Here is an 11,351-nt window from a genome sequence, read left to right as displayed (position 1 = left end):
GGTTCAGGAGCCCAGTTCGCGGCCGTGTGCAGGCTGTTGAAGGATCCGTCTGTCAGTGACACCCCCTCGGGGCTACTGGGAACGTACTGAGAAGCTGCTAAATTAATGGATGCTGTGATTAAGTTCCGTACCCATCGTTACTGATGTAGCTGTCGTTAGCCAATTGACATGAGATAATTGCTTCCTGACCACCTGCAAAAGGAGGGGATATTTTTCCAGTTCTGGATCCTTCTGCATGACAAGAGGGAGACAGAAGATTAATTAATACATCGTTTAGAAGCAGAGTGCTTAGTTTACTTCTAACTAATAATTAATAGTTTTATTGTAAGTAGGAAACTAAACAATTATAACTAACATCATCAATTACTTCCTGGTATACTGTACTGTATGTCAAAATTTTCAGAAATTGTAATGCATATGTAATAATTGTGTGAATACGAGCAACACAAGAGCATCCAGTCTTTGGAGCACTGATGGAGGATGATTTCCAGTGTTCCCCACCAGGAATAAAATAAAGAATATCACTTAACAGTACAACCGACTCTGCTGTGAAGTTTCTTTCTCTGTTTCAGTAGACGGTGCTGGTTTGAGGCACGTGTTTGCCAAGTGTGTTTTGGTGTCTTTGTGAAGGGTGGCTTCTCAAAGTTGTCATGCCTAGCTGTCTGTCTGCTTGCACTTGAAGTGATGAGGACTGGGCCAGGTGAACCTCCGGAGCTGGCTGCTTCTGCTGCTGCCCAGCCAGACCTAGAGCACGATGGTTCTTCTGCACTTGCAGGTTTCAAAGTGGGGGTTTGTTGTGAGTTTACATTGCGGGGTGACAATAAAACCCTGGCAGATGTATTGTTAACCTCCTCTCCCCCCCACTTCCCCCTTTTGCCCCTCCATCTCCTCACTTCCCACTAAGGACAGGCAATCGGGAGTGAAAGAAGGACAGAGAGAAGAGAGTTGGAAAAATTAAAAATGTTTTAGGAACGCTACTAATAAGAATAGAGAAAAGAATACAAAGTATACAAAACCTATCTTGAAAGTCTCAGCAACTGCAGAGCTGGCACCCAAAGTCCTGGATTGGACTCTGCAACCAACCGGAGCTGGATTCAGTCTCCCACTAGGCCTCAGGTCACAGGGACGACTAGCGAGATCCTCTCCTAATGTCGGCCATAAGCAGAAGGGAAAAGGGGCGAGATCCTCGTCATCTCCCGCTTTTATATGAAATATTCGCGTGAATGGAATGTTATGCACCGTTGGTCAGTTTCTTGGTCACCGGTTTCTCGTTGCCCCTCTCGCGAGATGTCCATCCGTGCTTATCAATAAGTTTGCATTCCATTGCTATGTTTACCAAAACATGTGTCTGGTTCTCCAGGAAAATGCAGCTAATATGAAGGCTTTAGCTGACAGGCAAATTCACTAAAAGAGAAACTTGTTTTTTAACAAAACCAGGACATTCCATCCCGTATAATATGCCATTCATTGAACACTTAAACCTTATCTATACAATCTACCAACACAATCTAATTAATCACTACTACTATATATATATACATATGTACATATTTACACAGGAGTAATTAATCTTAATCAGAGGACCATCCTTTGAAAAGTTCATCAAGTTCATTTTGTCACAACAGCCTCCCAGGGCAGGAAAAATGGTGCAAGTGCATCTCATGACCACTGTTTGTGGGTTAAAGACATCAACTTTGAAGAAGTTGTCAGGCGCCACTCAAAGAAGCTAGCTCTGCTTTCATCATCACTGTCTTGATCTGAAAGACACTTATTAAACACTGTTAGTATGGCAATTCACATCATGCAGTTCAGTGCTTAATATTTTCACCTAAAATCAAATCCCCTTGAGGTGCACACTGAACTTCTCCATCCTTAAGCATCACCCAAGAGGTGCTGCCAGGTGCCTGGGCAAAAACAATCCCACAAATGGGCTTTCCTTTGCCTGAGGCAGGAGTAACCCAGACTGCCTTTCCTAACATGTTTTTCATGTGTACTACAGGGACTTTGTCTCCTTCCACAGTACGAAGAATTCCTGATTGGGCAGGCCCGGCTCGATTGGTTGATCCCCTGGTGTTGACCAACGAAGTGGCTTTTGCTAAATGTGAATCCCAGTTTTTAAAGGTTCCACCACCAAGTGCCTTTAGTGTAGTTTTTAACAAACCATTGTACCTTTCAATTTTCCCAGAGGCTGGTGCATGATATGGAATATGATATATCCACTCAATACCATGTTCTCTGGCCCAATTGTCTATAAGACTGTTTCTGAAATGAGCAACATTGTCTGATTCAACATTGTCGCCAAAGGTCTTGCTTTTCAAGCCCCAAGACAGTATTTCGGGCTGCAGCGTGAGATACGGCATATGTTTCCAACCATCCAGTGGTTGCTTCCACCATTGTAAGTACATAACGCTACCTTGACGTGTTTGTGGAAGTGTAATATAATCAATCTGCCAAGCTTCTCCATATTTATACTTTAACCATCGCCCCCCATACCATACAGGTTTTAACCGCTTTGCTTGTTTGATTTCGGCGCAAGTTTCACGTTCATGAATAACCTGTGAAATAGTATCCCTAGTTAAGTCCACCCCTCAATCACGACCCCATTTATATGTTGCATCTCTACCTTGATGCCCTGAAGCATCATGCGCCCACCAAGCTAGGAAAACTTCACCTTTATGTTGCCAGTCCAAGTCCACCTCAGCTACTTGAATTTTAGCAGCTTGATCCGCTTGTTGGTGGTTTAGATGTTCCTCGGTGGCTCGACTTCCAGGCACGTGATCATCTACATGACGAACTTTCACAGGCAGGCTCTCTAGACAAGCAGCAATGTCTTGCCACAGTGTGGCAGCCCAAATGGGTTTACCTCTGCACTGCGGTTGCTTCTCTTCCATTGCTGTAGCCATCCCCACAAGGCATTTGCTACCATCCATGAGTCAGTGTGGGGATAAAGTATTGGCCACTTCTCTTGTTCGGCAATGTCCAAAGCCAGCTGGATGGCTTTCACTTCTGCAAATCGACTAGATTCACCTTGTCCTTCAGTGGCTTCTGTAACTTGTCAGGTGAGACTCCACAGAGCAGCTTTCCACCTTCAATGTTTTCCTACAAGACGACAGGATCCATCTGTGAACAGTGCGTACTGCTTATCAGTCTCTGAAAGAGTATTATACGGTGGTGCTGCTTCAGCACATTTTACTTCCTCCTCATGTGGAGACATCCCAAAGTCTTTACTTTCTGGCCAGTCTGTAATCACTTCTAAGATCCCTGGGTCATTGGGATTTCCAATTCGAGCTCGTTGCAATCCATTTACTCCACGTAACCTCGGTGGCATGACATGGAGAGGGAACTGTCCCTTTGAATATCCAGCTCAGCACCAGCAGTCGAGGTGCTAGGAGGAGCTGTGCTTCAGTGCCAATCACTTCTGAAGCAGCTCGAACTCCTTCATATGCTGCTAGTATCTCTTTTTCAGATGGAGTATAGTTGGCCTCACATCCTTTGTATCCTTGTCTCGAAAAACCTAAGGGTTGACCTCGGGTTCCTCCTGGTGCTTTCTGCCAGAGGCTCCAGGTAAGTCCGTTATCTCCGGCTGCGGTGTAGAACACATTTTTAACATCTAGTCCAGTCCGAACTGGTCCAAGGGCCACCGCGTGAGTTATCTCACGCTTAATTTGTTCAAAGGCTTGTCGTTGTTCCGGACCCCAGTCAAATTGTTTCTTTTTACAAGTCACTCGATAGAGAGGGCTCACAATCTAGCTGTAGTCAGGAATACGTATTCTCCAAAAACCTACAACACCCAAGAAAGTCTGTGTCTCCTTTTTATTAGTAGGTGGAGACATTGCTGCAATTTTGTTGATCACAATCATTGGGATCTGATCAGTGCCCCTCCCCCACCGCTGAGGTCATTAGAATGGCGCGCTGGGTTAACCCGGCGCTGTCCTGGCAACGATTCTGTGCCAACACGGAGCGTCACGGGCAGGAGCCAAGCTCTTGCCCAGAAGCACCACTCGGCACTGGGCGTCCCTCTGGCTGGCTTTTGACACCTGCCTGGCCACTCTCTTGCGCCCCAGAAGAGAGATTTACAGGAGGCCTCTCTTTGCCTCGTCGGGATGGGACAGGTCAACTGCTGCCGCGGCTCTAGGTAGGCGTCCCCATGCAAGGCTCAAAGACATCCCAGAACAGCTGCAGCCAAATTTCTCACGCCCGACACCGTTTGCTCTGCAGGGACGAGCCTGAGCCCGTGCAGCAGTGCATGCCCATCCCGGCATCATGGGAACCACTGCTCCGGCAGCGTGTGCGGGTGACCCAGGGCCGTGTGACGAGGAGGAGGGACCTCCTCCTCTTCAGGGACACGTTGGTCATCGCCAAGCACCAGTAAGATTTGCAGAGCACAGCTGCCTTTCCTCCCAAGCACTGGCCCTGGCACCAGGGCAGCGTCATCCCAGGAGCAGCCCCAGGCCAGCGGCACCCTGGTGCTGGATACAGCCATGGCCGTGACTGTGGCAGGGGGACTCAGGTGGGGAGCCGGCGGGCTCAGGCTCCTCCAGCTCACTCCCTGCCGCTCCTTTCTGCAGACGTGGCAGCGCCCCGCGCCCAAAGCTCTGCCTGGCCCTGGGCCAGCTGCAGGTGCTGGGCAGCGCCAAGGGGGCAGCTGGCGATGCCTCTGAAGAGGAGGAAGGCAAGCACACCACCTCACTCCTCCTCGTCTGGCCCTGCGGCTCGTGTGTCATCACTTTCCGGTGAGTCTGGGTGCCACCTCCCACGGCTTCGTCCTGTCTCTGGGACCATCCCCACGGGGCAGGGCTGTGCCAGCGCCTGCCTGTGCCCGCAGGCTGGGGAGCAGCGGCACTCAGGCTGTGTCTCCTCTTTCTGCAGCTGCCGGGCAGTGAAGGAGCTCTGGCTCAGCGCTCTCCTTGGGTAAGCCCTGCCTGGCAGTGAAGCCTGGAGGAGCTGTGCTCACATCATAGGGGGATGCTCTAGGTATCATAGCCCTACAGTGTGGAAACAGGGCTCTACAGCTGAGAAGAGCTGAACCCTGGGCGGTGGGCAGCTCTTGAGTGGGCAAAGCTGGTGGAGCACCTTCACCCAGCTGTGTGCACACAACACCTGCCCAACCCCACCTGGACCTTTGCTGCTGCTCTCCGCTCGGCTTCTGAGTGGTACTCGGGTACTTTGGGCAGCTTGGAAGGGCTCCCTGGGCTAGCAGGGGAGGGAAAATGTGGCTTGTGTCTCACACAGCTCTTTCTTTGCTCCTTCCCCATGCACAGACCACCGGAAGGAGTGGAGGGAGCCCAGGTCACCCGGCTGCCCTCCTTCAAGGCGCTGCTAAAGGAGCTGAGGAGCCGCAATGCTGTGAGCGTCCCTCCTGTTTCTGCTCGGTCCCCAGAGCCTGTTCTAGCCCAGCACCAGCTGCATCACTTCTTACCTTCTTCTCTTTTTGCTTGCCCAGGCCATGACACTGCACGCTGCCAGCCTGGAGAGGCTGCTTGAGGGCCAGGCAACGGTGAGGATCGCACAGAGAGAAATCTCAGCCATGCCCATCACTCACACGTGGCCAGGGCACGATGCAGCTCGCTGGGGGCCCTTTCTGCTGCAGGGCTCTTGGGTGAACACAGCACATTTCTTGTAGGCTGATGCAGAGCAGCGGCCCCCACCTGTCGTCTCCTCTGGTGGCCGAGATAGAAGTGGCCAGTTGGCTGGTGAGTTGGGAGAAGATGGGCGCAGAACAGCCCTTCCCTCCTCCTCTTGCAGACGGGCACTCCTGCTGCCCTGGGGCTGTTGCTGCCCTTCCTGCAGGGCAAGTCTGTCCCTATTATTCTGCAGCAGGAGAGACCTGAGCCCCCAGGGTCCCGTCTTCCCAAATGACGGTTGTCCCATGCGCTGGCGGGTGGGGTACAGTGTGAGAGGTTCCAGGAGCTTCTGGTGCTTCTGCTCCACCTTGCTTTGTTCTCTTCTCCTTGGCAGAAGGTGAGACCTGCAGCCAGAGGAGGTGGCTGCCCCGGCGCTTTGCGCGGCCAGGGACCTCAGCGGCTGCAGAGGCACAGGGGCCGTCGCCCTCTGCCCACACGGGGGTTCTCTTTGGCCGGCCCCTGGCAGCTCTCTGCAGCCAGGATGGTGCGCTGCCCCAGCCCATCCAGGTAAGCAAGCCCGGCCAGGGCATCCCCATGCTGCTGCCTCCTCTGCAGAGGCAGTGTCCCCATTGGAGGCATCCCAGATGAGCCTTGGGAATAAAACGCACTCCTCCACGACACCCAACTCCAGCCACCCCTGTGTGCAGCCCCAGGGAGAGCTGCAGACCATCCACACTCCCTCCTGTCCCTGAGGAAGCTTGGGCTGTCCCAGGGCCTGTCTCCAGCCCAGCAATGTCCTCCTCTCTCCCCTGCAGGACCTGCTGGCTCTGCTGCACGAGCAGGGCCCATCCACGGAGGGGATCTTCCGGCTGGCGGCCAGCGAGCGCGCCTCCCGGGACATCAGGGAGGCCCTGGACACCGGCGCTCAGGTCCATCTGGCCAGCCAGCCGGTGCACGTCCTGGCTGTCATCTTGAAGGTGAGCCCTGCTGACCTGGACTCTGGTGCTGCTGATGGGCACCTGTGCGAGCAGGAGCCCAAACCCAGGAGCTGCTCGGCACCCAGTGTGCTGGGGATGCTGCCTGTGCTCCCGGCGGCACTGCTCGCAGCCTCACCAGCAGCCCTTGCCATTGCAGGACTTCCTCCGCAAGATCCCCTCCAAGCTCCTCCACTCGGAGCTTTACCAGCAGTGGATGGATGCCCTGCAAAAGACCAGCAGGCAGGAGAGGCTGGCGGGGCTCAAAGAGTAAGTGTGGCCAGCAGCCTGGCGGCTCCACAGGGACTGCCAGAGCCCGACACCTGCCTGCAAAGCCACAGCCTGCCTGAACAAGCTGTGCTTTTGGCCACCCACCTCTTGCTGCTGCTGTGGGCTCAGCATTCTTGGGGGAAAGTGGCACAGAAAAGCATTTATCTCTCTCCTTGTAGCGCTGCCTGCAGGCATTGGGGGTGGCTCCACAAAGGGACTCTCAGCAGAAGGGCTGTCAGGGAGAGAGGTGCCCATGTCTCAGCGAAGGCAGTCCCTCTGCTGTAGAGCCGCCTTGGCCAAGGAGCCTTTCTTGGGATGGGCTTGACTGACACCAGCATGGGACACCTGTCTGGACAACACCTACTTCATCCATTCACGTTGCGTTCCTGTTCCCGCAGGGTGGCCGGCAAGTTACCTGAGGCCAACCTCCTCCTCCTCCGAACCTTGCTCAGCCTGCTCCACAAGATCAGCACCAATGTCCCTGTCACCAAGATGACTGCCAGGAACCTGGCCATCTGCGTGGGGCCCAACCTCCTCAGCCCACCCGAGGAGGACACGCTGGCCCTGGATGTCCTGATGCAGGTGACAGGGAAGGTACGCTGTGTTTGCCAGCCCGCTGCAGCCTTCCCGGCCCATGCCAGCTTTGCTCTTCAGGGCTTCCTGGCTGCAAAGAGCAGCCCCACAGCTGCAGCTTTCTGTGCAGAAGGCACGATCAGGAGTGGGAAGGGCTGTTGCACCCATTTGCAGCCAGCGGGTTGGCAACCAATGGTCTACTCTGTGCAGGTGACAGAGCTGGTTGAGTTCCTCATCCAACACCATGAGGAACTCTTTGAGGAGCAGGAGGAGGAGGAGGAGGCTGAGATTCCAGGAGCACCGGCCGAGGCTGAACTTGCCAGCCAACAGGCCGAGGAGTCACCGGCACCAGAAGAAGAAGGAGAAACTGCCGAGGTATGTGAGGTCCACACAGAGCGTGAGAGAATGCCTCCCTACGCAGAAGGTGGGATTGCCACTGTAGGGACTCTTTGTGCAGTGATCCCAGCAGAAGTGGCACAGCTGGGCTGAGCAAACCCATCCAAGGGATGTGCCTTTTAGAGCTGAGATGGAGAGTGGGCAGGTGTCATCTTCTATGTTTCCACTGCAGGTGCCTCCAGTTGCTCCAGAATGTGAACCCCAGGAGAGCACCTCTGGGCAGACCAGGTGACATGAGCTAGCTTTGATGAAGAGTAGAATTGATTCATGGTGATCATGGCTGTGCCTGTCTAACAATCTTCCTGAATGGACAGGTGTCCAAGCTCTTCGCAGCAAGGGGAAACACCATCCCCCAGGAAGAGAAAGCACAGCTGCGAAGAGGAGGTCGGTGGCCCGCCACCCAAGCGATGCCGAAAGCTGTGAACAGAGAGCTCAGCGATGGGTAAGTGAGACCACCCAAGCAGGGTGAGAAGACCAAGGAACCCAGGCGTGTAACAGAGCCTGCTCTCCCTCTTGGGAATTTTCACGCTGCTCTGAGTAGAGGAAATTGTTCTGTGGTGCCCAGAGATGGTCCCAGAGAGGAAGCGGTCACCTGCCCATGGGCAGTATAATTTGGGTTGGAAGCGACCTTCCAAGGTCATCCAGTCCAACCCCCTGCTATGAGTAGGGACATCTTCAACTCGATCAGGTTGCTCAGAGCTCCATCCAGTCTGGCCTTAAATGTTTCCAGGGAAGGGACATCTACAACCTCTCTACCACCCTGCATTCTTACTGCAGCTGCCCCCAGGCCTGGCCCTTCAAGCAGAGATTTGTCCAGCAGTTGAGTCAAAAGCTCGTGTGTTCACTTAAGCCTCCCAAGCTTCAGCAATCTAAATAATTAAGAGAAAAACACCAAAGCCCAATAACCAGCTCTAAGGAATTCTGCAGTGGAGATCTGTGGATGGATATTGCCTTTCACGCCAAAGCACAAGTTGCTTGTTCACCTCTCAACCCGGTGCCTAATGCCTGTCTTTTCCCCCCATCTTTCTCAAGGCAGGCTGTCGAGGTGGCTGAAGAAATCACCCTCATGCTGCCACCCTTTTGGCTCAGCTGGACGGTCTAGTGGGGCTTCCCAGAAAGAAGATCACACCTCGTCCTTTCTGCAGAACTTTGACCAGCCCATGAAGAAGTCTCACAAGCGTTGGCTGTTCGAGCCGTGAAAAGAGCTGCAGAAAGGGCACTTGACAGCTTTCAACACATTTGTTTTCACATGCCAGTTGGCAATTTTCAGATGTTTAGAACAGTGTTTTTAGCCACTAGGGCGAGAGAGTTTGTTAGTTCATTCGTTTGTTAGTTAATTAGATAGTAAGTTAACAAGTTAGTTAGTTAGTTAGTTAGTTAGTTAGTTTCTACTGTAGGTAGCTGTCTACTGAAGACATTTTTTTCACATTCCAGTTTTCACTTTTTAGTTATTTCCAATAACGTTTTGAGCCAGTTTGGCGAGAGAGTTTGTTATTTAGTTAGTTTAGTTTCTGCTGTAGGTGTAGGTGTTCACTGTAAATCCCACCGAATTTGCCTCTGATACGACTGTGATTACTCTTCGTCTCCAAGCAAAGCGCCGTGTCGGAAGAGGATGCGGTCAAAGAAGCATTTGTTGGGCCCCTGAGCATTTCAGGCTTTCTGAAATCAAATCAGAGCTAGCAGGAGCTGCAAACTGGAAATATTGATTTCCACGTAACCGACTACTACTTCTGTCGCTGAGCCAAGCGCACAAGTTGAGGGTCACTACATTTTAATAGTGGCTCTCTTGATTTGGAGTGTTACTAAGACCTTGTGAGTCCCTCAAGGTAATGATTCCAAATGAGGACAGAAAGTAAGGCATGGAAGAGATGTCATTATATCTGGGGGACACTAACCAGAAATGTCAGACTGCACACCTACAGAAAAGTGCTGGAACCTGTGTCTTTCTGTAAAAATGAATAAATGCTCAAAATAATTCAGTTAAACTAAAGTTTATTTTAATAAAAGCCAGAGGGATTGGAGGTCAGGGGGTGTGAGAGGGACATGCTTATGTGATATTTACTCTGGTCATTATTTTTCTGGTTTTAGAACTGAATAAAATGTAGTTGTCTATTGCTTTGAATTTTTAGATCCTACAACACAAAAAACCTCTATCCACCTATACTTGTGTGTGAGGGGGTGCAGCAGCACCTCTGGTGGATAGATGTAACTACCATACTCCAGAAGCTCCCGCTACCATGAGACAGTTTTTTCCAGCCCATTTCTCCCTCTTCCCTATCAACATTCTTCTCTACGACATCCATTTTGGTTGGTTTAGTTTATCTTTTAAACACCAGACAACAACATCCGAAGAGAAAAGATGTAATTTCATTTAGGTGTCCTTCCCTGGAAACAAACTCAGTTCCCAGAAGCAGAAAGCAAACACTGTACTGTCTGCTTTTGTAAGGCAAGAAGCAGTAGCATAAATACCCACTAGAACGCTCAGTTTCAAAGCCAAAAGGTTTAATTGATAAAGTACTCTTAGTGTTAATTTTAGTAATGAATCAAAGGTCAGAATCACCATGCTGAGACATAATTTTCAACTCATTTGAAAATATAGGATATTTTGTGTATCTAACAAAACCTAAAATAAAGGACATAATCAAAACCATACTTGCCCATTCAAGAGGTATTTTAGTAAAATTCAGAAGAGAAATCTGTTAGGTCTGTCTCTCACAGTATGCTCCTGGACAAGATGTCCAGCATACAGGTGGATAAACAAACAATGCAGTGGGTGAGCAACTGGCTGACGGGCTGGGATCAAAGGGTTCTGGGAAATGGGGTAATGTTGGGCTGGTGACCAGTCACAAGCAGGGTGCCACAGAGACCCGTCTTAGGGCCAGCACTCTTCAATGTCTTCATAAATGACTTGGACACAGGACTCGAGGGATTGCTTAGCAAGTTTGTCGATGACACATAATTGGGGAGAGCTGTTCACGCTCTCGAGGGCAGAGAGGATCTGCAGAGGGATCTGAACAAACTGGAAAACTGAGCAATCACCAACCTCATGAAGTTCAACAAGGGCAAGTGTCAGATTTTGCACCTGGGACACGGCAACCCTGGCTGTACATACAGATTGGAGGACGCGATGCTGGAGAGCAGCTGTGCAGACAGGGATCTGGTTCTGGTTGAGGGCAGGTTGAACATGAGCCAACAGTGTGCCCTGGCAGCCAAGAGGGCAACCGTGTCCTGCGGTGCATCAAGCACAGCATTGCCAACCTGAGGTGAGGGGGAGGTGATTTCCCCACTCTACCCTGCACTGGTGCAGCCTCACCTGGAGCACTGGGTGCAGTTCTGGGCGCCGCAGGATGAAAAGGATACAAAGCTACTCGAGAGTATCCAGAAGAGGGCTACCAAGTTGGTGAAGGGTTTGGAGAGGAAGACATATGAGGAGCAGCTAAAGTCACTTGGTTTGTTGAGCTTCAAGAAGAGGAGACTGAGAGGAGACCTCATTGTGGTCTACAGCTTCCTCCAGAGGGAAGGACGAAGTGTAGGCACCAAACTCTTCTCCTTAGTGACCAGTGACAGAACCTGA

At 51.5% G+C, this 11,351-nt stretch overlaps 1 protein-coding gene across 1 annotated transcript; it reads left to right on the top strand.

Moving 5' to 3' along the window:
* The first annotated feature begins 5,999 nt into the window (after positions 1-5,999).
* LOC102098075 (rho GTPase-activating protein 33) lies at positions 6,000-11,351 on the top strand. Its single transcript, XM_065052008.1, has 6 exons — positions 6,000-6,808; positions 7,207-7,402; positions 7,592-7,819; positions 8,092-8,219; positions 10,496-10,598; positions 11,085-11,351. Exons 1-6 carry the CDS (start codon positions 6,576-6,578, stop codon positions 11,349-11,351), a joined length of 1,155 nt encoding a protein of 384 aa, XP_064908080.1. The 5' UTR covers positions 6,000-6,575.

Source organism: Columba livia, chromosome 1 (assembly GCF_036013475.1).
Source record: "Columba livia isolate bColLiv1 breed racing homer chromosome 1, bColLiv1.pat.W.v2, whole genome shotgun sequence".
NCBI classification, from domain to species: Eukaryota; Metazoa; Chordata; class Aves; order Columbiformes; family Columbidae; genus Columba; species Columba livia.
The sequence above is the reverse complement of the archived record's forward strand: the minus strand, read 5'-3'. Positions and strand labels throughout refer to the sequence as shown.

Coding starts and splice junctions, on each gene's coding strand:
- LOC102098075 (XM_065052008.1), top strand. CDS start 6,576: ATGGGCACCTGTGCGAGCAGGAGCCCAAACCCAGGAGCTGCTCGGCAC. Junction 6,809..7,206: donor AGGCTGGCGGGGCTCAAAGA/GTAAGTGTGGCC, acceptor CTGTTCCCGCAG/GGTGGCCGGCAAGTTACCTG. Junction 8,220..10,495: donor AACAGAGAGCTCAGCGATGG/GTAAGTGAGACC, acceptor TGTCTCTCACAG/TATGCTCCTGGACAAGATGT.